Genomic DNA, 27,270 nt, shown 5'->3' with positions numbered 1-27,270 from the left:
GCTAACAGATAGTCCTGGGCAGTCTCGGACATGTTCACCACTTCCCTGAGTGGACTGGACCAGAGGAGAGATCAGGGCTATTTTATGTAGAAGCCAGTGACAGAAGCACGGGCTCCGTTCTTCCCGGTGGTCCTTGCTCAGACCTCCCTGACTGCTGGAATCTCCCATTTTCCTTGTTTTCTAAAACCAGGGAAGAAGGGGCTCTCTCCCCTTAGCTTCATCAGAACTATTAGGGAAGGACGTAGAGTTGATCCACTTAGGACCATGGGGTGGGAGTGCGGCCTGGAGGAGAGATACTACTCCCCTAGAATCAGGTGGTCCCAGTGGGGGAGGAGCGGTTGCCCCCCAAGGAACTGGTGTGATGTTTTCAGTAGGGAGGGCGCTGCACAGATGAGCTAGGCAGTGTCGAAAAGTCTAGTGAACAAGCCAGTTTCAGGAACCTGACTTCTATGCTCTGGGTCCTGGGGAAGCTGTCAGGCATAGAGGCTGGTCATGATGTGGTCCAAATGTACTTGTCATCTGGTGGGAGAGAGGCCCCACCTTGGCCTTGCAGTCAGAATGCCATTTTTTTTCCTATTCAGAGGCCAGAAACACCAGGACAGCCTCCAGCCTCCAGAAACACCTGGACACCCTCTCCAGGCCCAGAGAGAGGGGCCTGTCTAGTTTCAAAATGGGTTAGAGATGGTGCAGGTTGGGGCAGGCAAGGGTGCACCCAGCCTGCTCTAACGCAAGCTAGTTTCAAGACCCCTTGAAGAGCCTGTCAATTTTAGGAAGCCGTTGCCTAGTGACCTAGTGCCCCCAGTTTAGGCAAAACTGAACCATGCAAGCCCAGGCTGGTGATGCCGAGAGAAGCCTTCTGGCCCTGAAGCAGGGACTCCAGAGGTGGATGTTTGCGGACCCAAGAGTGTTTCCCTTGAGCAGTTCTGCTGCCATCTAGTGGCTTATGTCATAATAACACCACCAGCGACATGATAGTGAAGGGTTGAGTCAGTCCCTGCACAGCTCTAAGTAGAGACCTGGACTGCTTTGACAGACATCTCAAGCCCAGAGCTGAGAGCTCCCAGGAACCTGGTCCTGCCTCATGCAACCTCCCAGTCCCCATGGTGGAGGTTCGCCCATTGCTGGCTCGGGAGGGAGCAGCCCCTGGTTCAATGAGGAATAGACCACCATGGATACATATTATGGAAGACAGAATACATTATAGGGTTGAGACATTATGCAATTGTGGGAGACACTAGGAAGAAAAATCCAGAAAAGAGTGTTAGAGAAAGTCACTAGACAGGCCCCAAGAACCACTGAGGGAGAAGATAGAGCCTCTCGGGAACCTAGAGGCCAATGTCCACAGCTGCCAGAGTGGGGCCACCGAGAGCTGGTGGCGGAGTCTGTAGGAAGCTGTCATCTTTTGTTTAGACACTTCCTTAGGTCCACAGACAAGAATCTGGTGGTGACCCAGGCTGCTGGAAGTGAGGCTGAGCCTGTGTGGCACCCCACACTTGCCCTTCCTCATGGCTGTCCTGAGGACCTCTGGGATGATGGTGGGTGCTTCGCTGCCCTCCCCCCTGGTGCTTTCTGGGGACAGGATGCTGGAGGCAGAGGTACAGCTCAACGAAGTTGACAATGAACAATCCCACTCAGTTCTCCTCCCCGAGCCTCCCAAATGGCGTGCTGAGGTGATAGTTACTTCAGGGCTTTGTGACCTGGCCACATCACATGCAGGTGACACTGTCTGGCAGAATTGGAGGGATTTGGGGCTGATCGAGGGAAAAGATAGGACTATGAGAAGGCAGAAAGCACAACAGACTTCAGGAGGCGACACCCCCATAGCGGGAGACCCTCCAGAGACTGTAGTGGGGCGGTCTCTACTCAGAACGGGAAGGGTGCAAAGGAACTTTTGGAGGTTGGGTGATCAGAGAGGGGGGCTCCCGAGTCCTGGCAATGTTGTTCAGCAGCAGAGCAGGGATCTTTGGGTCAGAGGGCTGGGAAGGCAGCAGCTGTAAGAGCATTGTCCATCTCTCCAACGATAATAGCTGTCGAGTGGGGGATGCAAAGCAAGACGACTTTAAATAGCTAAAGTCTGCTTGTTTGGGCTACGTTTCAAATAACTGGAGACATAAATGTGTATCCAGCAAGCTTTTAAGCTGACAGGTCTCACCCTGCAGTGAAGAGCTGAACAACTAGAGGCCAATTCACAAAGGCCAACTGTGGCTTGTTTATAATACAGATTTATACCTGTGACATATCTGTTTTTCTAGTTGATACAACCCTAGGCTTTGAAATGCCACCACATGGTGTTTTTGTTATTTGGTCTGTAATGCTTCTCAAAAACTGATTGACACCTTGGCTATTCTTAACTAGAGAATTCCCTGGATGTGTCACTGTCTGAAGTAACCATGTGGCTATGCAACTAGATTGCCTGTGTCTGTTAGGCCCACAGTGTCACCCACAAGCCTTATGCTGCATACTGACTGTGTGCCCAGTGGCTGTAGGAGGTCCGTAGGGAGCAGGAGATCAAATCCTGTCCCAGGCCTCAGGGAGAACCAAATAGTCCCGGAATAGTCAACTAAGTGAGTATCCGTAACAGTCACGCAAGGTTTGAAGACAGGTAGAGGTTGCTATCAGGACACTGGAGGGATACGTGATTGGTGTAGAGTGGGCAGGAATTAGGGTTGGCTTCCCAGGGAGTGTGAGTGTGTACTTGGGGTGTTTAGGCCAGGCCATGGCTGAATGCAGAGAGGAGCTGGTCAGCAGTCTTTCGTCCCAGACTTGTCTCTGGGCCAGAGCTCTCCCATGTACAGGTTTGAGAGCCGCTCTGGGTCTGAGGCCTCCACCTTCCTCGGGGCACCCTGTCCCCTGAGCACTCTGCTCTTTGGGCTCCTTTATATCAGAGAAGGGGGCAAAGATCTAATTCCCAGGCCGTCCACAGAAGCACACCCACCGGAATCACAGGAGGGCAACTGGATTTCAGAGAGTTCACACTTCAGGAGGGCGCGGTGTAGACGAACCTTCCCTTGAATCTCTCCCATCATCCCACCTCTCCCTCCCCACAGATGCCATCCTTGGGGGCACGCTCCACTGGATCTGCTGGTGCTTGAAGCTGGACATGCTTTCCCCTGGTCAAGGCTGTCCAGAGACAGAGGGGGTGGCCTTTTTGGATGGTGACCTCCTTATCCCCTCCGCCACCCCTTGGCCAGGTTGGCGGACCTCATGGAACAGCAGCAGGAAGAACTGGCCACCGTGAAGGCTCTGGATGCAGGCACTGCCTTCACACTGGCCCTGAAGACCCACGTGGGCACGTCCATCCAGACCTTCCGCTACTTTGCTGGCTGGTGCGACAAAATTCAGGTGGGGCTGAGGCTCTTGCCCACCAAGTGAGAGCTCACACAGGCAAGCTGGGCTCAGCTGGAAACTCTAGGGCAGTGTGTTAGCCGATAGGCTGCACAACAAATGACCCCAGTTTATTGGTTTACAACAACCATCAGCTCCCATTTCTGCAGATGGGGCGTTCAGGCAGGCTTGGCTGGGTTCCATGCCAGGATTTCACAAGGTCAGTGTCAAGGTGTAGCCAGGCTGGGCTTTACCTGGAGCTCTGGGGAGACCCTGCCTGCAGGCCTGCCTCTCTCAGGTGTTGGAGAACTCAGCTCCTGTTGTTGTGGGACTGAAGGTCCAGGTCCTTGCTGGCTGCTGGCTGAGGCTAACGCAGGCCCTGCTCTGGCCTCACTCTGGCCCCCTACTCCCCTTGCTTTTCTCAGGCTTGGCATCCTTCAGATTCTCTTAAACTGGAGAAAACTCTGCCTTTGTGGAGGCTCCCGAGGTCATGCTGGGGCCATTTGCATTGTCTCCCTATCCTAAGGTCAACTGTGCAATCCTGCATCTTTGCAGAAGGGGTAGCTCACCACGTCCTGGATCCCAGGGATCAGTGACCTTAGGAGCCATTTCCAGAGGTTTGCCCACCGGAGGCAGGGATGGGTCAACCCTTCCCAGAGATACCCATCACCAACAGGTTCATTGGGGTCTCTGCCAGAAACGCCTCTTATCCTCTCCATGGGGCTGAGAGGTGCAGGCCAAGCACAGTCTGGCTGCCCAGGGGGAAGGGGGAAGGAAACCATGGAGCCCCCTACCAGTGACTCCCTTTGCTTCTTCCAGGGCTCCACCATCCCCATCCACCAGGCCAGACCAAGCCACAACCCGGCCTTGACCGGGAAGGAGCCTATTGGGTGAGTCACAGCGCCGGGCAAAGACTCACCACACACTATGCACTTTTCGCGTGATTCGTAGTGTGAGTGCTCATCCCTTTTTCACGCGTCTATCAAACACTATTTATTCACCAATTACTACATGCCATACATTCCAGGTGCGGGGTATACAACAATGATAAAACTGATGGCAATGCCTGCCCTCAGGGGACTTAGATTCCAGCAAATAAAACAGCTTTCACATTTAAAGTACCTGCTCTGTGCCAAGCACCGTTTCGATGACCTTATAAGTGTAATTTTACTTAATCCCCACAATAGCCGTGTATCAGTCAGGGTCATAGTGGGAAACAGAGGGCACACCTGAAAAATTTTATCTGCAAAGATTATAATGATGAATATGCAGAAAATTAAGAACTACAGGGCACCCAGGAGCAGTGTAAAAATAGTAGAGAAATAGACAAAGGATAGGAACCAGTGCTCAACAGGAGACCGACACCTGCCCAATCAACATAGAAAAGACTAGGAATTGGGGACATGATGTTAAACCCAGACGTGAGGGGCCTCGCCTCACCATCAGATGGTCCCAAGGCCTAGGGAGAGAGAAGCCCCCTCACACTGCCTGGGGTGGGACAGAGGGTCCACCTTTGTGAAAGGCAACTTGGCAGTGACTGTTCAGTCCCCAGATTGGGGCCTTGAGAGCAAAACCCTGCACAACCCGTGCTGAACTCTGCGGCCTCCTAACCGGGGCTTGGCGCGTGGCTGTGCGAAGGCCTGGGACAGAGAGAGCTGTGGGGACCGCGCGGAACAGCTCCAGGAGAAACTCGTGTGAGGGAAGCACACTGACGAATGCCCTCTAAAATCGTCAAAGGTGCACCAGAGGCCCAGAGTGGTCAGCACCCAGCAGGCATTCCCACCTACCCTGTGCCCCTTGCAACGTGGGGCCTCTGGGATCCACCAGCAGGGCCCTCACCTCCCTGTGGATGGTGGTCAAGGGCACTCGGCTTCTTTGGGAATGTGGGGGGGGGGGGTGTGTCAGAAGGAGAATGTGTTCAGCTGTCATTTGCATTGACAGAAATGAGTACAGATGACCACACCAGGTCCTGAAGGACAGGCCCGCTGGTGAGGGCAGCCCCTGTCGGGAGAGTCGGCTGAGGATGCAGGAAAACCCTGTCCTGTAGCCCCCAGAGAGGGGGCAGCCTGGGTGGGATGTGGCATTGACCCCAGGGCAGGGGTTCCCACCCAGCCTGTCCCCCAGAGGACACAATAGGTAGGCCCGGGACAGGCCCCCACAACAAGGAACAACCCTGCCAAGACGTCAGAGTGAGAGCCCTGCATAGCCCATGTGCTCGGAGCCCCTTCCTTGGGCGCAGACCTTGAGAAGGGCTGGTCAGGGGGACCAGGGGCCACCTGGCTGCCAGTCACAGGAATCTGCATGGTCACTGCTCCTGCAGATGCCTCCCGAGGAGTCTGTCGCCATCAGACTGAGGAGGACACTGATGCAGAGCCTCCCAGGGAGTTGGGGGACTGGGAAAGTTGTCCCTATATGGGCGGGTTTATGCATCCGCTTGTGCTGCCATAACAAAGTACTGAAACGAAGAGACTCAAGCAGCACACATCTGTTGCCTCAGCATTCTGGGGCTGGAAGTTCCAGATTCAGGTGTCAGAGTGTTGGTTTCTTCTGAGGGTATGAGGGAGAATCTGCTCCAGGCGTCTCCCCCAGCTTCTGGTGGCTTACCGGCGATCTTGGGTGTTCCCCGATCTCTGCCCTCATGTTCACTTGGCGTCCTCCTTGTGCATGTCTGTCTGTTCACATGGCTCTGTTTTTTGAAGGACATCAGTCCTATTGGGTTAGGTACACACCCTATTTCAGTATGACCTCGTCTTACCTAAGTACATCTGAGGTGGCCCAATTTCCAAATAAGGATGTTCTGGAGTTAGGATTTCAACTGAATTTTGGGGAGTACAGTTCAGCTATGACAGTGGGACTTCATGATGTCTTTTCTCCTTTGGAGCCCCCACAACCCTGATGACCTCACCCTCTTCCCTGGACACACTCACCGTGCTCCCTCCGCCTTCTCGTCCTGTTGGGTCTGCTGGGTGTACATGGGGGTGGGGGGTGGCTCTCCAAACCCCTGAGTGCACCCTGTTGTTCCCAGGATGGTGTGCTGGGCCCCAGATTGTCCTGACCTCAGCCTTCACACACGCTCTTCCCCCTTCCTGGGTTCAGCTAAGTCCTCTTTAGGGAAACATTCTGTGGTGGTGATGATCATGAATATGATGAAGAAAACAAGTTAGGCAGCCTGAGCTGCTCTGTGTGGACCGGCTCATTAATTGTCTGACACGGACAAAGACCGTGCCCTGGGTTTTATAGGAGTCAGGGGAAAGCAGGGCCTCATGCCTGCTGGGACCACACACGTGTCACCATTAGGCCCCCCCAGGACCATGAGGGGCTTCCCTTTGATGGAGACACTGCTCACCCAGAGGCTTTCTCTGGGACCAAGGGGCACACTGATGCTGGGTACCATCTCTTAAGGCAAAGCAGACAAGCCTTGTTAGGCCTCCCCAGCTGACGGCTTCCTTTTCTCCATGGGACTACACCCTGGCCTCACCCAAGAGGACCCTCGCCGACTTCCTCCTGGCCCACCCATTTCCAACTGTCTCCCATGTTCTCTCTGCCCACCTGGGTGATCCCTGTCCTTCTCCCTGGCCCTGCCTGCTGTCAACCCCTCACTGCCTGGTGTCCTGCCCTACTGGACTGTCCTTAGGCAGGTCTGACAGTTCCGATGAGAAACCACGTTCCCTGGCATTGCACCCTGCCAGGAAGAGGGGCTGTTGCCACGCCAGACATACTGCCCCATCAGGGACTGGAAGGCCAGGGGTGAGCTCTCTCAGGGGGACCTTGGGCACGATATCAAGATGCTTGGAGTGGAAAAGGGGTCAGGCTTGGGGACAGGAAGCAGCTGGCAGGTGCAGTCTGGCACCCAGGCCGAGTGGAGAGACGAAGACCCACTTCTTTGTACCACAGGGTCTGTGGCATCGTTATCCCCTGGAACTACCCCCTGATGATGCTCTTCTGGAAGACGGCCGCCTGCCTGGCTGCTGGGAACACAGTGGCGATCAAGCCTGCCCGGGTGGGTCTGGGTGTGTTCCAGGTGGGGCCTATGGACTGTAGAGGAGGAGGCAGGTGCCCCGTTGGGCCCTCTGCCCACCCAGGACTGGTACCTCCTCAAGGGAGGAAGGGTACTGCTGATGAGGGCTGGCCTTCCATGGGCTCCGCTCACAGAGGCGGGGGGCAGCACGCAGCAGGGGTCAGTGTGGGCTGTAGGCAGCGTCCATTCATTCGACCATGGGGTGGCTGAGTCAGGTCAGCTGTGTGTGTACCTGCAGCTACTTGGTGTGCAGAGTTAGGGATTTTCCCACAGACACCAGCCCTCTGGATTTGGGGGAGCCGAAACCCTGTTTGGTATCCCTTGTCCAGGCCTCATACTCTGAGAAAGCTTTGGTGCCTTATTTGTCTTCAGCGCCTGAAAGTCCTGGAGGGAGCAAGGAGTTGTGGGATTTGTGCACCTGCACCCCCCCCCCCCTCAGCCCCTCACACAGAAGCTGCACAGGTAGATGTCGGGGTCACTCAGGCAAGCTGGAAGGGCCTGAGCAGGGTCCCCTGGGGATGAGGACACCCCCTGCACGAGCCTCGGCTGCTTCACCTGTATACTGAACGTAACAGCCTGTCCCCTGCCTGCCCCCAGGGGTGTTAGGGGCTGAAGGCAAGATGCTCCATCATGTGGCTCTGGACAGCGTGCCCAGGAGGTCTCCTGGCTGCTCTGGGGCAGCTTGGCTCCAAGAAAGTTATAATTTAAAATCCTGCAATAGCGACAGCTAGCATTTACAGTATTCACCCTGCGGCAGCATTTTAGTGCATAACAAATTATATGAAAATTAAAAATTTGCATACATTCGCTTATTTGAGCATGGCAGCAACCCATAACCTGTCGCGTTATTGGGGTTTGCTGTGCACAGATCCAGGAATTGTCCCTAGAAGGCCCGGTAGCAGGCCTGTGCCCTCCCAGGGCCAGCACCCCACAGATTTTGTGGCTCAGCCTAAGACCACGTGGTGGGCGGGGCACAACCCAACCTCTAGAAGGAAGATTACCTGGGTTAGAAGAGGAGACCCTGCTCACAGGGCTGGGGAGGGCAACGGCCTCCAGCCACGAGGTGGTAATTAGAACCTCGCACCCACCAGGGAGCACCGGGCACTGCCTGGCACTGAGGTGCTTCCAGGCAGTCCTGGATCGCTCCACGCCCTGAATGAAGAAGGTACGAACATTCAGGAAGGGGCCAGGCCTGGCTACAAGGCTGGAGCCTGCCAGGAGAAGGCACTAGAAGACACAGGAGGGAGCAGGCCTTACTCCCCACTTTCCACTGGAGCTGTGGGGAAGCTGCCTGGGTTGGTGGTACCCGCTACGATGGGGCTTTCCCCGGAGGGTCCTCTTGCCATGACTGCTTCTCCCTGCTTGCTACCTCGGCTGCTGGGAGAGGAAGGCAGAGCCCCACTTCCCGGTCCTTCCTGACCCAGCCTTCTCTGCCTTCCCAGGTGACTCCACTCACAGCCTTGAAGTTTACAGATTTGACCTTGAAGGCTGACATGGCCAAGGGCGTAGTCAACATCCTCCTCGGATCTGGTAAGGGGTGTGGACAGGGGCATGTGGGGACACCAGGGCTCCAGGAAGTCAGAGATGCACTGGGTCAGAACAGGGCTTGCTGCATGATGTGATCCAGTGGGGAAGAGTGATCAGGGGCCCAGCGATCCAGTGGGGGTGGCCAGCCTGGCGGGAAGATGGCCCTCTCCCAGGGTGGGAGAGACCCAGACCTGGAAGGGTTCTTGCTTTCAAATCTTTGCCCAATTTTTTTCCACTCTTTTTTGTGTGTTTATACGTGTTCTGGAATAAATTACATAACTTGGGAATCATTATATTTAAGAGACTGTAGAACATTCTAGGCTTAGAGCATGTATGGAGGTATTACATAAAATTGCTTATTTAGTTTCTTCTGTGGTTAGTGGTCTAGTTTATTGGAAATGTTGTCCCTTGTTGCGTACATTTAAAATACATTGGCATAGAGTTGTATCAATAATTTCTTATAATTGGTTCCTTTTTTGATTCTCCCTTTGATTGCTATAATACTTCGTTATACTTTTCATTTTTCTTGCTCTGTTAAAATTGATTAAATTTGTGAAAAGTTCTTGTTTATCCCTGTACTCCTCTCAGAACACAAAACCCAACAAAACAGCTCTCGAATTACTTTACCCATCCCATTGCTATTCTGTCTTATTTTTTCCGCATTTATCGTTTTTATTTCCTTCTGTGTTCTCCTATGTGCTTTTGTGGTAACTTTTCGAGTTGGAAGTTTAATTCATTTATATTTTTTGCCATTTAAAGGAAAGCATTGAAAGAGAACTTTGCCCTCATAATTTTTAAATTAATATTTTCATTATTATAAATGCCCCCATTTATTTCTATAATAGTTTTTGTCTTCATGTTTGCTTCGTCTGATATGAGCACAACTACTCTAGCTTTCATGTGGATTTTGTCTGCATGATGTATTGTTTTCAATCCTTTACTTGCAACATATTTATATGATGTCTCCTTCGAGAGCATATATGTGGATCTTGTTTTGATCCAGTGTGAGAGTCTCTGAGTTTCTGACTGGATGGTTTAATCCATTCACATGTACTGTGATTATTGACATAGTGGATTTATGTCTGCCATTTTACTTTTTACTTTCTGTGTCTCCTGTCTTTTGTTTCTGTTTCTCTTTTACGGCTTTCTATACGTTACTGAATATTTCCCAGTGGAACATTTTAATTCTTTTAATGATTTTTTTCACAATAGAATTTTTAGGTATTTTCCTAGTGGTTTCTCTAGGATTTACCATACACTTCTTCAGTTATCAGAAAATACTTCAGTTTTATGATAGTGTATTTCCAGGAAAATATACGAATACTATTCCTCCATAGCTCTAGGACCTCTGTGCTGTTATATCACATATTTTTGTGCACCCATCACGTTGATATATGTTACAATCGCAATAGTACATTGCTACAACTTTATATAATTTTATGTCTATGAGAGAAGTTAAAGAGAAAGGGGAGTAAATATATAACTACATAGTTTGCTATCTTATCCTTATTGAGATTACTGGTTCTTTTCATTTGTTCCTGTTGTTGAATTACTCTGGTATCACTTCCTTACTCCTTTTCGGTTTTGCTCCCGCCTACCTCCTTTCTGATTATTTTCAAATATATTTCATTTATAGCTGTTGTAAATCCAACAATACACTTATGTACACATTGTTTTTATACAATTGCTTTTTAAATCGGTTAAGGAAAGAAAGACACCATGCATTTTAAGCTGTCTTTTATAATTATATAATTACCTTTCCTGGCGCTCTCTGATGAATTTAAGTCACTGTCTGAGTCACTTGCTTCCAGCTGAAGAACTTCCTTCAGTATGGTCATAAGGTGGGTCTGTTAGCAACAAATTATCTAAGTTGTTGTTTATCTGGAAATGCCTTTATGTTTTGCTTTTACTTTTTGAAAGACAACTTGGCTAAATATAAGATTCTTGGTTGACAGTTTTGTTATCTGTCAGTATTTGGAATACATCATCCCACTACCTTTTAGGCTCTGTTGTTTCTGATGAGCAATCAGATGTTTCTGTTAATCTTATTGGGGTTCCTTTATATACAATTTGTCATTTTTCACTTGCTGCTTCCAAAATTTTCTTTTGGATTTGTCTTTCACCATTTTTACTAAAACGTGTTTGAGAGTGGATCTCCTTATGGTTATTTTACAGGGAATTCATTGAGCTTCATGGATGTTTAGACTAATGGTTTTCATCAAATTTGGGAACTTTTTAGCCATTAGATATTGTAAAAGTTTTCTCTGCTCCTTTCTGTTTTCCTCCCTTTCTGGAACTCTAATTATGTGTATGTTGGTGTCTTTCATGGTAACCCACTCCTTTCTCAGGCTCTTTTCATTTAAAGAAATTATTTTTCTGTTTTTAGATTACTTAATGTCTAACTATCTTAAAGTTCACTGATTCTTTCTTCTGCCAGTTTAAACCTACTGTTGAGCCACTCTACTGATTTTTTTTTTAATTCATTTACTGTACTTTTTCATTCCAGAATTTCTCCCTGGTTCTTAAAAATTTTGTTATTGATATTGTCTACTTGATGAGACAAGTGTGGTCTTTATGCATAGTTACCTTTAGTTCTTTGAACATATATATATATATATATATATATATATAATGCCTGCTTTGACCCCTTTGTTGAGTATGACATCTGGGCCTGCTCAGCTTATATTGCCTGCTTATTTTTTTCTTACCTGTGATGGGTTATACTTTCCTATTTCTTTGCTTGCATCATAGCTTTGCTAAAAGCTGGACAGTTTAGGTAATATATTGTACCAGTGCTGGGTACTGATCCTCTTCTTCCCTTCCCAACGTTCATTTTCATTTTTTGCTTGTTTATGTCTTTAGTGACTTGGCCAGGCTATTTGAGTGAAGTCTATTTTCCCTGTGGTGTGTAATCAGTGATGTGACTCGTCAGGGAGCACAGCCTTGAGTGTGGGATGATAGCAGTTTCAGCAGGGCTTTCTATCGCTCTCTTTTTCCCTGGTCTGTCCATTGCTATCTGTCCTTTTGGTCATACTTGGTCATACTTGGCCGTTCAGATCAGCTAACTGAAGTCTGGTTGATCTACCGTTTCCAACAATGCCCTGGGACATCAATTGCTCTACGATAGGTTCCAAGTAAATTTGGACCCCTTTGCAGGAGTAGTTTCTGAGGCCAGCCTTTGAGGTTTGTTTCTACCCAGAGGGCTCTCCCGTGGTTCTCTCTAGTAAACTGACCTGTGGTTTACCCGAATGCTGTCATAGAGCTATCAGCCTTCTCTTAAATGCTCATCCTCAAGGTCTCTGTTGTGTTTGAGAGGGCCCTTAAAATTGAACTTCACCACAGTTTCAAATAAAGTCAGTGTTTTTTAGGAGCTCTCTGTTCTTACAGAAATCTTCTTCCCCTGCCCCAAATCTCTGAACCTCTGGCACAGGTGATGGGCCCTATGAGGGAGCTGGGGCTAGGCAGATGTGTTCCCAATAGTCTCAGCCTGCCACACCTGGGTTAGAGCCTTCACTTTTTGAGTAGGGACTAGGTGGAAGCCATACTCAGCAGGAATTTAGCCACTGAAGCACAGAGTTGGGGGTGCCTGGGTGGCTCAGTGAGTTAAGTGTTCGACTTCAGCTCAGGTCATCATCTTGTGATCTGTGGGTTCGAGCCCCATGTCGGGCTCTGTGCTGACAGCTCAGAGCCTGGAGCCTGCTTTGGATTCTGTGTCTCCCTCTCTCTCTGCCCCTCCTCTGCTCATGCTCTGTCTATCTCTCTCTGTCTGTCTCTCTCTGTCTCTCTCTTGCTCTCTCTCTCTCTCTGTCTCACAAAACTAAATTCAAAAAAATGTTTTAACTAAATTAAAATGCCGAGTAGAAGGAGGTGAAATATGGTGATGGCCTGCCCCTGCCAGTGAGATGTCATATCCCTGAACTGGGAGCTGGAGGACAGGAACACTGCCTTCCTGACCACATCTGCCTGGGGTGGAGTTTCCACCCTGTCTTCTCTAAAGACTCACCTCCAAGGCAACATTCTCATTTTTTTAGATATGAAATTTATTGTCAAATTGGTTTTGGGGCGCCTGGGTGGCTCAGTCGGTTAAGCGTCCGACTTTGGCTCAGGTCATGATCTCGCAGTCCGTGGGTTCAAGCCCCGCATCGGGCTCTGTGCTGTCAGCTCAGAGCCTGGAGCCTGTTTTGGATCCTGCGTCTCCCTCTTTCTCTGACCCTCTCCTGTTCATGCTCTCTCTCTCTCTCTGTCTCAAAAATAAATGAATGTTAAAAAAAATTGGTTTCCATACAACACCCAGTGCTCCTCCTAAGGGGTGCCCTCCTCAATTCCCATCACCCACCCACCACTCCCTCCCACTCCCCACCAACCCTCAGTTTACTCTCAGTTTTGAAGAGTCTCTTATGGCTTGGCTCTCTCCCTCCTTAACTTTTTATTTCCTTCCCCTCCCCCATGGTGTTCTAAGTTTCTCAGGATCCACTTAAGAGTGGAAACATATGGTATCTGTCTTTCTCTGTGTGACTTACTTCACTTAGCATCACGCTCTCCAGTTCCTTCCACGTTGCTACAAAAGGCCAGATTTCATTCTTTCTCATTGCCAGGTAGTATTCCATTGTGTATATAAACCGCAATTTCTTTATCCATTCATCAGTGAATGGACATTTAGGCTCTTTCCATAATTTGGCTATTGTTGAAAGTGCTGCTATAAACATTGGGGTACAAGTGCCCCTATGCGTTGAGGAACTTCCACACTGTTTTCCAGAGTGGCTGCACCAGTTGGCATTCCCACCAACAGTGCAAGAGGGTTCCCGTTTCTCCACATCCCCTCCAGCATCTATAGTCTCCTGATTTGTTCATTTTGGCCACTCTGACTGGCGTGAGGTGATATCTGAGTGTGGTTTTGATTTGTATTTCCCTGATAAGGAGTGACATTGAGCATTTTTTCATGCACCTGTTGGCCATCTGGATATCGTCTTTAGAGAAGTGTCTATTCATGTTTTCTGCCCATTTCTTCACTGGATTATTTGTTTTTCAGTGTGGAATTTGGTGAGCTCTTTATAGATTTTGGATACTGTCCCTTTGTCCGGTATGTCATTTGCAAATATTTTTTCCCATTCCTTTGGTTAGTTTTGTTGGTTGTTTCCTTTGCAGTGCAGAAGCTTTTTATCTTCATGAGGTCCCAATAGTTCATTTTTGCTTTTAATTCCCTTGCCTTTGGGGATGTGTCAAGTAAGAAATTGCTGCGGCTGAAGTCAGTGAGGTTTTTTTCCTGCTTTCTCCTCTAGGGTTTTGATGGTTTCCTGTCTCACATTCAGGTCCTTTTTCCATTTTGAGTTTATTTTTGTGAATGGTGTAAGAAAGTGGTCTAGTTTCATTCTTTTGCATGTTGCTGTCCAGTTCTCCCAGCACCATTTGTTAAAGAGACTGTCTTTTTGCTATTGGATATTCTTTCCTGCTTTGTCAAAGATTAGTTGGCCATACATTTGCGGGTCTAGTTCTGGGTTTCTATTCTATTCCATTGGTCTATGTGTCTGTTTTTGTGCCAATACCATGCTGTCTTGATGATGACAGCTTTGTAGTAGAGGCTAAAGTCTGGGATTGTGATGCCTCCTGCTTTGGTCTTCTTCTTCAGTATTACTTTGGCTATTCAGGTCTTTTGTGGTTCCATACAAATTGTAGGATTACTTGTTCTAGCTTCGAGAAGAATGCTGGTGCAATTTTGATTGGGATTGCATGGAATGTGTAGATAGCTTTGGGTAGTATTGACAGTTTAACAATATTTATTCTTCCAATCCATGAGCACTGAATATTTTTCCACTTCTTTGTATCTTCTTCAATTTCCTTCATAAGCTTTCTATAGTTTTCATTGTACAGATCTTTTACATCTTCGGTTAAGTATATTTCTAGGTATTTTATGATTCTCAGTGTAATCGTGAATGGGATCAGTTTCTTTATTTGTCTTTCTGTTGCTTCATTATTAGTGTATAAGAATGCAACTGATGTCTGTACATTAATTTTGTATCGTGCAACTTTGCTGAATTCACGTATCCGGTCTAGCAGACTTTTGGTGGAGTCTTTCGGGTTTTCCATGTAGAATATCATGTCATCTGCAAAAAGTGAAAGCTTGACTTAATCTTTGCCAATTTTGATGCCTTTGATTTCATTTTGTTGTCTGATTGCACTCTCCCAGCACTCTGTTAAACAACAGTGGTGAGAGTGTATATCCCTGTTGTGTTCCTTATCTCAGGGGAAACCTCTCAGTTTTTCCCCATTGAAGATGATATTGGCTGTGGGATTTTCATAAATGGCTTTTATGATGTTTAAGTATGTTCCTTCTATCCCGACTGTCTCAAGGATTTTTATTCAGAAAGAATACTGAATTTTGTCAAATGCCATTTCTGCATCAATTGACAGAATCATGTGGTCCTTTTCTTTTTTTTTATTAATGTGATGTATCCCATTGATTGATTTGCGAATGTTGAACCAGCCCTGCAGCCCAGGAATGAATCCCACTTGATCATAGTGAATAATTCTTTTTATATGCTGTTGAATTTGATTTGCTAGTATCTTATTGAGAATTTTTGCATCCATATTCATCAGGGATATTGGCCAGTAGTTCTCTTTTATTGCTGGGTCTCTGTGTGGTTTAGGAATCAAAGTAATGCTGGCTTCATAGAATGAGTCTGGAAGCTTTCCTTCCATTTCTCCTTTTTGCAACAGCTTGAGAAGGATAGGTATTACCTCTGCTTTAAATGTCTGGTAGAATTCCCCTGGGAAGCCATCTGGTCCTGGACTCTTATTTGTTGGGAGATTTTTGATAACTGATTCAATTTCTTTGCTGGTTATGGGTCTGTTCAAGTTTTCTATTTCTTCCTGTTTGAGTTTTGGAAGTGTGTGTGTTTAGGAATTTGTCCATTTCTTCCAGGTTGTCCAGTTTTTGGCATATAATTTTTCATAGTATTCCCTAGTAATTTCTTGTATTTCTGAGGGATTGGTTGTAATAATTCCATTTTCATTCATGATTTTATCTATTTTGGTCATCTCCCTTTTCTTTTTGAGAAGCCTGGCTAGAGGTTTATCAATTTTGTTTGTTTTTTTAAAAAAACTGACTCTTGGTTTCATTGATCTGCTCTACACTTTTTTGATTCTATATTATTTATTTCTGCTCTGATCTTTCTTATTTCTCTTCTTCTGCTGGGTTTGGGGTGTCTTTTCTGCTCTGCTTCTATTTCCTTTAGGTGTGCTGTTAGATTTTGTATTTGGGATTTTTCTTGTTTCTTGAGGTAGGCCTGGATTGCAATGTATTTTCCTCTCAGGACTGCCTTCGCTGCATCCCAAAGCACTTGGATTGTTGTATTTTCATTTTCATTTGTTTCCATGTATTTTTGAATTTCTTCTCTAATTGCCTGGTTGACCCATTCATTCTTTAGTAGGGTGTTCTTTAACCTCCATGCTTTTGGAGGTTTTCCAGACTTTTTCCTGTGGTTGATTTCAAGCTTCATAGGATTGTGGTCTGAAAGTATGATCTCAATTCTTTTAGACTGATTAAGGGCTGTTTTGTGACCCAGTATGTGAACTATCTTGGAGAATGTTCCATGTGCACTTGAGAAGAAAGTATCTTCTGTTGCTTTGGGGTGCAGAGTTCTAAATATATCTGTCAAGTCCATCTGATCCAATGTATCATTCAGGGCTCTTGTTTCTTTATTGATCCTGTGTCTAGATGATCTATCCATTGTTGTAAGTGGAGTATTAAAGTCCCGTGCAATTACCACATTCTTATCAATAAGGTTGCTTAGTTTGTGATTGATTGTTTTATATATTTGGGGGCTTCTGTATTTGGCGCATAGACATTTATAATTGTTAGCTCTTCCTGATGGATAGACCCTGTAATTAGTATATAATGCCCTTCTTCACCTCTTGTTACAGCCTTTAATTTAAAGTCTAGTTTGTCTGATATAAGTATGGCTACTCCAGCTTTCTTTTGACTTCCAGTGACATGATATATAGTTCTCCATCCCCTCACTTTCAATCTGAAGTGTCCTCAGGTCTAAAATGAGTCTCTTGTAGACAGCAAATAGATGGGTCTTGTTTTTGTTGTTGTTTTTTTAATCCATTCTGATATCCTATGTTTTTTGGTTGGAGCATTTAGTCCATTTATTTTCAGTGTTATTATAGAAAGATATGGGTTTAGAGTCATTGTGATGTCTGTAGGTTTTATGCTTGTAGTGATGTCTCTGGTACTTTGCGTTCCTTGCAACATTTCACTCACAGAATCCCCTTAGGATCTCTTGTAGGGCTGGTTTATTGTTGATGAATTCCTTCAGTTTTTGTTGGTTTGGTAAAACCTTTATCTTTCATTCTATTCTGAATGACAGACTTGAGGGATAAGGGACTCTTGGCTGCATATTTTTTCTCTTCATCACATTGAAGATTTCCTGCCATTCCTTTCTGGCCTGCTAAGTTTCAGTAGATAGGTCTGCCACTATGCTTATAGGTCTATCTTTGTAAGTTAGAGCCTGTTTATCCCTAGCTGCTTTCAGAATTTTCTCTTTATCCTTGTGTTTTGTCAGTTTCTCTGTGATATATCATGCAGAAGATCAATGCAGCTTACCTCCGAAGGGAGTTCTCTGTGCCTCTTGGATTTCAATGCCTTTTTCCTTCTCCAGATCAGGGAAGTTCTCAGCTATGATTTGTTCAAGTACACCTTCTGCCCCTTTCTCTCTCTTCTTCTTCTTCTTCTTCTGGAATTCCTATGATACGGATATTGTTCCATTTGATTGCATCACTTAGTGCTCTAATTCTCCCCTCATATTCCTGGATTTTTTTTTATCTGTCTTTTTCTCAGCTTCCTCTTTTTCCATAATTATACCTTCTAATTCACCTATTGTCCCTCTGCCTCTTCAATCCGTGCTATGGCCACCTCTATTTTATTTTGCACTTCATCTGTAGCATTGTTTAGCTCCTTATGACTATTTCTTTGTCCCTTGATCTCTGTAGCATTAGATTCTCTGCTGTCCTCTATGCCTTTTTCAAACTCAGCGATTAATTTTATGACTATTATTCTAAATTGTTGTTCCGTTATATTGCTTAAATCGTTTTTGAGCAATTCATTAGCTGTCGCTACTTCCTGGAGTTTCTTTTGAGGAGAATTCTTCCGTTTCATCATTTTGGGTAGTCCCTGAGGTGACTCCAAACTGCAGGCACTTCCCCTGTGCTGTCTGTCTCACAGGATCCCCCTTAGGATCTCTTGTAGGGCTGGTTTAGTGGTGACGAATTCCTTCAGTTTTTGTTTGTTTGGGAAGACCTTTATCTCTCCTTCTATTCTGAATGACAGACTTGCTGGATAAAGGATTCACGGCTGCAGATTTTTCCTGTTCATCACATTGAAGATTTCCTGCCATTCTTTTCTGGCCTGCCAAGTTTCAGTAGAGAGATCTGTCGCTAATCGTATCAGTCTCCATTTATATGTTAGAACATGTTTATCCCTAGCTGCTTTCAGAATTTTCTCTTTATCCTTGTATTTTGCCAGTTTCACTATGATATGTCATGCAGAAGATCGATTCAAGTTACTTCTGAAGGGAGTTCTCTGTGCCTCTTGGATTTCAGTGCCTTTTTCCTTCCCCAGATCAGGGAAGTTCTCAGCTATGATTTCTTCAAGTACACCTTCAGCACCTTTCCCTCTCTCTTCCTCCTCTGGAATACCAATTATGCGTATATTATTTTTCTTTAGTGCATCACTTAGTGCTCTAATTCTCCCCTCATATTCCTGGATTTTTTTATCTCTCTTTTTCTCAGCTTCCTCTTTTTCCATAACTTTATCTTCTAGTTCACCTATTCTCTCCTCTGCCTCTTCAGTCCGAGCCACGGTAGTTTCCATTTTATTTTGTAGCTCCTGTATCACATTTTTTAGCTCCTCCTGACTATTCCTTAGTCCCTTGATCTCTGTAGCAATAGATTCTCTGCTGTCCTTTATACTGTTTTCAAGCCCAGCGATTAATTTTGTGACTATTATTCTAAATTCACTTTCTGTTATATTGTTTAAATCCTTTTTGATCAGTTCGTTAGCTGTCGTTATTTCCTGGAGATTCTTTTGAGGGGAATTCTTCCGTTTCGTCATTTTGGATAGTCCCTGGAGTGGTGCGGGACTGCGGGGCACTTCCTCTGTGCTGCCTGGAGTAACTTGGGTTGGTGGGCAGGGCTGCAGTCAAACCTGATGTCTGCCCCCAGCCCACCACTGGGGCCACAGTCAGACTGGTGTGTGTCTTCTCTTCCCCTCTCCTAGGGGCGGGATTCACTGTGGGGTTCCGTAGCCCGTCTGGGCTACTTGCACACTGCCAGGCTTGTGGTGCTGGGGATCTGGCGTATTAGCTGGGGTGGGTAGGCAAGGTGCACGGGGGGTGGAGGGGCAGGCTCAGCTTGCTTTTCCTTCGGAGATCTGCTTCGGGAGGGGCCCTGCAGCCCTGAGAGGGAGTCAGACCTGCCACCAGAGGGATGGATCTGCAGAAGCACAGCGTTGGGTGTTTGCGTGGTGCAAGCAAGTTCCCTGACGGGAACCGGTTCCCTTTGGGGTTTTGGCTGGGGGATGGGGGAGGGAGATGGCTCTGGCGAGCACCTTTGTTCCCCGCCAAGCTGAGCTCTGTCGTCCGGGGCTCAACAACTCTCCCGTTGTCCTCCAGCCCTCCCGTTCTCCGAGCAGAGCTGTTAGCTTGTAACCTTCCGGATGTTAAGTCCCGCTCGCTGTCGGAACACACTCCGTCCGGCCCCTCTGCTTTTGCCAGCCAGACTCAGGGGCTCTGCGTGGCCGGCGGGCAGCCCCTCCGCCCCGGCTCCCTCCCGCCAGTCCGTGGAGCACGCACCGCCTCTCCGCCCTTCCTACCCTCTTCCGTGGGCCTCTCGTCTGCGCCTGGCTCCGGAGACTCCGTTCTGCTAGTCTTCTGGCAGTTTTCTGGGTTATTTAGGCAGATGTGGGTGGAATCTAAGTGATCAGCAGGACGCAGCGAGCCCAACGTCCTCCTACGCCACCATCTTCCATTATCTCTCAACACATAGGTTCTTTATCCCCCCTGTGTTGTCTGGAGTAACTTGTGTTGGTGGGCAGGGCCACAGTCAGACACGATGTCTGCCCTCAGCCCACCGCTGGGGCCACAGTCAGACTGGTGTGTGCCTTCTCTTCCCCTCTCCCAGGGGCAGGACTCACTGTGGTGTGGCCCCTGTCGGGGCTACTTGCACACTGCCAGGCCTGTGGTGCTGCTTCGATGGGAACTGGCCAAGGGCGTATTAGAAGGGGTGGATCTGCGAGGTGCACAGGGGCTGGAGGTTCAGGCTTAGCTAGCTTTGCCACCGGTGGTCCCCTGTGGGAGGGGCCCTAGAGCACCATGAGGGAGACAGGCCAGTCAGAGAGATGGATCCACAGAAGCACAACATTGGGCATTTGGGGGGTGCAAGCAAGTTCGGTGATGGGAACTGGTTCCCTTTGGAATTTCAGCTGGGGGATGGGAGAGGGAAATTGGTCTTGCCAGTGCCTTTGTTCCCTGCTGAGCTGAGCTCTGTCTTCCTGGGCGCAACAACTCTCCCTCCTGGAGTCCTCTCACCCTCCCTGCTCTCTGAGAGCAGAGCTGTTGACTTTTAACATTCCAGATGTTAAGTCCCACTGGCTGTCAGAACTCACATGGTCCGGCCCCTCCACTTTTGCAAGCCAGGATTCGGGGGCTCTGCCTTGCGGGGCGGGCCGCCCCTCCACTGCCCTGGCTCCCTCCCGCCAATCCGTGTAGTGGGCACCACCTCTCTGCCCTTCCTACCCTCTTCCGTGAGCCTCTTGTCTATGCTTACCTCCGGAGAGTCCGATCTGCTAGTCTTCTGGCAGTTTTCTGGGTTATTTAGTCAGATATCGGTGGAATCTAAGTGATCAGTAGGACGCGGTGAGGCCAGTGTCCTCCTACACCGCCATCTTCCCCTCTGGAAGCAACTTCTTAATAGACATGTCTCTTGTGGTAGGGAAATAAAAGAAAAATAGAGTATTGGGAATTCATCTAGATAAAATGTTTCTGCACAGTGAACTAAATTATCAACAAAACTAGAAGGCAGCCTTCAGAATGGGAGAAGTCATTGCCAACATCGTACCTGATAAAGGGTTAGTATCCAAAATGGATTAAAAAAACTTATAAAAACGAACACCAAAAAAACAAATAATCAACTTAAAAATGGTCACAAGGCAGGAATAGCCATTTTCTGAAGAAGATAGAGAGATAGCTAACAGACACATGGAAAGATGCTAAAATCACTCACCATTCATTCTTTTTTAAAAAAATTTTAATGTGTATTTACTTTTGAGAGAGAGACAGAGGAGTGAGTGGGGGAGGGGCAGAGAGAGAGGGAGACATAGAATCTGAAGCAGCCTCCAGGCTCTGAGCAAGAGGTCAGCACAGAGCCTGATGAGGGGCTCACACCCATGAACTGTGAGATCATGATCTGAGCCGAAGTCGGACGCTCAACCGACTGAGCCACCCAGACGCCCCCCAAAGGTTTTAGACTGCTGTGTTCTCATTATTATTTGTTTCCATATATTTTTCATTATGTTTTCAAATTTCTTATTTGGCCCATTTATTCGTTAGCAGTATGTTGTTTAACATTCACGTATTTGTGGTTTTTAAAAAAAAAATTGTGGCTGACTTCCAGTTTCATAGCATGGTGGTTAGAAAATAATCATGGTATTATCTAAATCTTTTTGTACTTATTGAGACCTTATTTGTGACCTAGTATGTGATCCTCCCTGGAGAATGTCCCATGTGCAGTTGAAAAGAATGTGTAGTCTGCTTCTTTAATATGGATAGTTCTGAATATATCAGCTAATCCATCTGGTCCAGGTGTGTCTTAAATAGCCATTATTACCTTGTTGATTTTTGCGTAGATTATTTGTCCACAGCTGTAATTGTGGCCTTAACATCTGTTAATACTATTAATGACTTCCTGTGTATTTGTTACTGTTCTGTGTATTTGAGTGTTCCAATTTGGGCATAAATGTGTACAATTGTTAGATCTTTTTGTTAATTAGACCTCTTTATTATGATAGAGCGACCTTATTCATCTCTTGTTAGCCTTTGGTTTAAAATCTAGTTTCTCTAATGTAAGTATTGCCCCTCTGGCTTTCTTTTGACATCCATTTTCATGATAAATATCTCTCCATCCCTTCACTTCCAATGTGCAGGTGTCTTTAGGTATAAAATGATTCTCTTAAAGGCAGCATATTCGTGGGTGTTGTTTTTCTTATGCATTCTGACACCCTATGTCTCTTGATTGGAGCATGCAGTCGACATTCAGAGTGACTATTTTCAGTTATTAATTTACTGCCATGTTTGTTTTGTCATTGCTTATGGAGATTTTCTCTTTTTCCTTCTAGTCTTTGTTGTTTTTGTCTTTCTCACTCAAAGAATTCCCTTTTACTATTTCTTGAAGGTCTCGTTTAATGCTCATGAACCAATATAGTTTTGTTTGTCAGGGAAACCATTTATCTCTTCTATTCTGAATGACAGCCTTCATGTATAGAGTATTCTCGGCTACATATTTTTCCCATTCAGTGTGTTGAATATATCATGCCACTCCCTTCTGCTGGCCTGGTTTCTGTGGGGGAAGTCTGCTGTTACATCACTTGTCTTTCCTTATAGGTTGGACTTCTTTTTTCTTATACTTTCAGGATGTTTTTATTATCTCTATATTTTCCAAATTTTATTACAATATGTATTTGATTTTGGCTTGTTTTGTTGAATTTGATGGGGCTTCTCTATATCTTTTGGATTTGGATGTCTCAGATTATGGAAGTCTTCAGCGATAATTTCTTTTTGGTGCAATTGTAGCTGGGATTTTTTATCTTTCTGCTACATCATCATGAGTATAGAAATGAACAGATTCCTGCATAATAATTGTGTATTCTATAACTTTATTGAATTAATTTTCAATTCCAAGGTTTCTTGGTAGATTCATTAAGTTTTTTTATATAGTGTCATATCATCTGCAAAGAGTAAGTTTTCATTCTCCCTTACCATGTTGGATGACTTTTCTTTCTTTTTTCTTGTCCTATTGCTATGTTTACCACTTTTTGTATTATGTTGAACAAAGGTGGTATAAGTAGATATTTGTACTTCCTTCCTGATCATAGAGGAAAGGTTTTCACTTTGTCACCATTGAGTATGTTAGCATGTTTTATTTTTATATATGGCCGTTTTCATGTTGAGGTATATACTTTCTAAACCCACTTTGTTGAGTTGTTAAAATGAACAGATGATGTATCTTGTCAAATGCTTTGCCGTATCTATAGAGATGATCGTATGGTTTTTACCCTTCATCTTTTTAAATATGATTTATAAAATTGTTTTACCTGTGAATTGTGAACCACCCATGCATTCCTAAAATAAATCACAGTGGATTGTGATTAATGATGTTTACGTTTTAGGGGCGCCTGGGTGGCTCTGTCGGTTAAGTGTCTGACTTCGGCTTCAGGTCATGATCTCATGGTTCGTGAGCCATTTGCTGAAGGGGAGTTGGTGTGAACATCTCTATGGATTTGTATAACTGCACAGTGCATTCTCCATTTTCAGAGCAGAAAGAAGATGTCTACAAAGGTTTCTACAAGTGCACCCATGGTCCACCTTCAGCTTCACTGTCCTGCGACGCCCTCACAACCCTGTTTCTGGTGAGTCTATCGGGGGCATTGCTCAACTGTACCTGTCTCAGCCCCTCCAGTCCTCCACCCTGCAGTCCGGTCCTCCCACTGCTGCCACACTGAGGGGCGCGCAGCACGAACAAGCTGAACTCATCTTCAAGATTCCCATGTGGAGCTGAAGTGTCTGACTTTGCGAAGTGGTTATAGACATCACTTCCATTTCAGGAAAACGACTCCTTGCAGGAAAGGGTCAGGGTTAATTTTGGAAAAACACAAAAAATAAAAACAAAAAAACTTCCCAAAGATATGTTTTACTTAGCCCATAATGAATGGGCTCCCCCATCTTTGGGGCCAGACTGATGGAATATTGGGGAAAGTGTTCTGGGAGGGACCTATCTGGGTTGAAATGACTGATCCATACATTGAGAGGTACAAGGATATTCCCCTCATCCTGTCTAATTGGGGTGATCTGAAAAGTCAACTTACTCCAGCCATTCTGTGTCGCTGTGTTCTCCAGTGTAAGTGAAGATGCTGGTTTTGCCTAAAGAGAGGAAGAACTAACCTGTCAGGAAACAAGCACATGGGGCATGCTCCCCAGAAAAGGCTGGACTAGGGATGGAAATGGCCTTGGGTGTATGTCTGAAGGAAGAACATGAGACCCCAGATCCTGTAATTAATAGTGAGTGTTCCACATCTCCTATGGAGTGCCAAGGTGAATGTCAGAGGACCCCACTCCTGTCCCAAGTTTATGCAGAGAGAGGGAGGGACTGGCCTTGAGGTTGCCAGATGAGCTGACCACCAGCACATTCCTCTGTGACTCCACTGTGGTGGTGGGCATGAGGCAAAGGTCATTCCCAAGCAGGCATTCGGGAAGTGTGGCTAGAGTGGATGTGTCATGTCTCACACAAGTCAGCGCACCAGTTCAGGTCTCACTCCTCTATCTGACCTGGCTCCCTTTGGCAGGTATTGGGGGGGATGATATTTAGGCTAAAGACACCAGTAAGAGGAGCCAATTTGATGTAAGCTTTGAGCAAGCCCAACATCAATGACAACCATCCCATTAAAACCCATCATTGCCTACTTCCACTAGAATAAACTAAACTTCTCAAATGCCCTCAATACACAGAACACACTTTTCCTCAATAATTCCCACTCTCAACCAGACTTTTGGTCTTTACAAGTACTTATCCTTCCATCTTTGGAAATACATTTGGCAAACGATGTGTTTTAGCTACCCTATGCACTCATCGTTGCCTGGAGAGAAGAAAGCCACGATGATGTGACTTTCCACACAGGTTGCCCTGTATCTTCCCAGCTGTGTCTGGCCAGGGCTCACTTTACTCCTTCTGCTTTGGGCACAGAACTGGGGCTGCATTTGCTAGTCACAGTCTTATTGACCCACCACTTGCTAACACACCAGATTTAAGAACATCCAGAGTCTTATGACACACCCCAAATATGAAAGATGAATAATTAAGAACACTCGCCAAATAAACCCCAGAGAAATGTCATCTTGAATATGTCACATGATTCACAGACCCTCAAAGCCAATGATGACCTAGGAGTTAGGATTCCCAATGGATTTGAAAGGAGACATCGTTAAAAAAATGTTTTAGCGAGCAATTACAAATGTGTTTGAAACAAATGAGAATAAGTCTCAGGAAAGGAAGAAAGGTGTAAAGAAGTACATAATCAACAACTACAACTGAAAAGTATAATGACTACAATTTTTAAAACACACACACACACACACACACACAGACACCACAAAGAATAAAACCTAATATTTATGTCACAGGAATCTCAGAAAGAGAAAATATAAAAAAGTAGGGACTAAAAATATATTTCAAGAGGAAAATCAAAAAATTGTTTCAGGAAAACATGGCTGATTGCCCAAATTTGACAAAAGATGTGACCCTAATGATCTAAGAAAATGAGTAAATACCAAAGAGTTGAAACCTCAAGAAACCCACCAAGAAACATGCCATGGACTACACTATGCTCCCACCCCATTCACAATTTTCCAATTCTATCCCCATAAGCTTGCATGTGGGGCCTTGGAAGATAACGAGGTTATGTTAGGTCACAAGTTTAGGACCCTCATGATGAAGTTAGCATGCTTACAAGGAGAGATGCCAGAGAGCTGGCACTCTGTCTCCATGCACACATACAGGGGAGAGGTCATGTGAGCACAAAGCCAGAAGGTGGTCATCTGCAAGCCAAGAAGATGAGTCTCCCCGGAACGTGACCACACTGGTGCCCTTGTTGGATTTCTACCCTAGACAACTGTGAGAAAGTGCATTATGGATATTTAGCCATTGGCTTAAACTTAGTGTATTTTTACACATTGCAATAAAGCAAGATTCAGAAACTAAAATACATGGTGAATTGGACTGTATCAAGATTAAAACATTTTGCTCTTTTAAAGAGCCTGTTTATTAGCTAACTTAATGTAACATATAATTATATTACTTATATAAATAATTAATATAATTATAATTATACAAATAATAAATATAATCATTATAATTATATTAATTATATAAATAATAAATATAATCATAATTGTAATTATTATAATATAATAGAAATTATATTGAAAATAATGTAGGGGCACCTGAGTGGCTCGGTCCGCTAAGTGTCTGACTTTAACTGAGGTCAGGATCTCCTTGTTCATGAGTTCGAGCCCCGCATCAGTCTCTGTGCTGACAGCTCAGAGCCTGGAGCCTACTTCAGATTCTGTGTCTCTCTCTCTCTGCCCCTCACCCACTTGTACTCTGTCTCTCTCTCAAAAAAAATAAATAAATAAACATTAAAAAAATATCCTGTTAATAGGATAAAAATACAAGCTCTACACGAGGCGAACATGTTTGCAAACCACACATGTGACAAAGAACTTGTATCTGCACAGTATAAAAAAATTCAGAATGCAACAAAGAGTAACAACAAATAATAAGGAAAACATTTTCCAAATAGGAAATGGACAAAAGACATGAAGAAACATTTCAGCAAAGATAACATACAGGTGGCATAAGCACATGAGAAAATGTTCTACATCACTAGCCATGAGGTAAACACAAATGACAACTGACTGAGTAATCACTCCCCACCTGTTAGAAGAGCTGGTTGAACTGAAACAGTGAAAAGATAAAATGTTGGAAAGAGGCGGCTCTCTCATGCATTGCTGGTGGGAATGTAAATAGCACAGCCACTCTGGTAAGACAGTTTGCTAGCTGAACCTAAACCCTACAACCTAGCGGTCAGGTTCCTGGACATTTATTTATCCCAGAGAATTTAAACTTAAAATTCCACAAAACACTGGGCACAAATGTTCACTGCAGGGTAGTGTGTAATAGCCAAACCACTGGAAGCAAACAAAATGTCCCTCGAATGGATAAAGCATTCCATCCACGCTAGGGAGCCCTACACAGTGATAAATAACATATATATACATATACATATATATCTATATATGTATGTGTATATATATGTATATATGTGTATATATATGTATATGTATATATATAGGTATATATATATGCAGATATATACATATATATGTAGATGTATACACATATGTATACACATACGTATATGTATATATCTACATATATATGTAGATATATATGTATGTATACGTATATATATGTAGGTATACATATATGTATGTATATACATATGTATGTATGTATATATATGTATGTATATATATATACATATATATGTATACGTATACACACACACACACACA

At 45.5% G+C, this 27,270-nt stretch overlaps 1 protein-coding gene across 1 annotated transcript; it reads left to right on the top strand.

Annotated features, from left to right (window-relative positions):
* The first annotated feature begins 2,515 nt into the window (after positions 1-2,515).
* Positions 2,516-25,311, top strand: LOC125916799 (cytosolic 10-formyltetrahydrofolate dehydrogenase-like). The gene is made up of 5 exons (XM_049623085.1): positions 2,516-3,342; positions 4,144-4,214; positions 7,219-7,324; positions 8,785-8,872; positions 23,455-25,311. The coding sequence occupies exons 1-5, from the start codon at positions 3,205-3,207 to the stop codon at positions 23,640-23,642; spliced, it is 591 nt and encodes a 196-aa protein (XP_049479042.1). The 5' UTR covers positions 2,516-3,204; the 3' UTR covers positions 23,643-25,311.
* The last annotated feature ends 1,959 nt before the right edge of the window (positions 25,312-27,270 follow it).

This window comes from Panthera uncia, unplaced genomic scaffold (genome assembly GCF_023721935.1).
Source record: "Panthera uncia isolate 11264 unplaced genomic scaffold, Puncia_PCG_1.0 HiC_scaffold_1181, whole genome shotgun sequence".
Taxonomy (NCBI): Eukaryota; Metazoa; Chordata; class Mammalia; order Carnivora; family Felidae; genus Panthera; species Panthera uncia.
Note: the sequence above shows the minus strand (reverse complement) of the source record. Positions and strands in the feature narration are given on the sequence as shown.

What these genes read in the sequence shown, in the direction of transcription:
- LOC125916799 (XM_049623085.1), top strand. Translation starts at nt 3,205, where the DNA reads ATGGAACAGCAGCAGGAAGAACTGGCCACCGTGAAGGCTCTGGATGCA. An exon ending in ACCGGGAAGGAGCCTATTGG is followed by an intron (nt 4,215 to 7,218) that starts GTGAGTCACAGC and finishes TTTGTACCACAG; the next exon opens with GGTCTGTGGCATCGTTATCC. An exon ending in TGGCGATCAAGCCTGCCCGG is followed by an intron (nt 7,325 to 8,784) that starts GTGGGTCTGGGT and finishes CTGCCTTCCCAG; the next exon opens with GTGACTCCACTCACAGCCTT.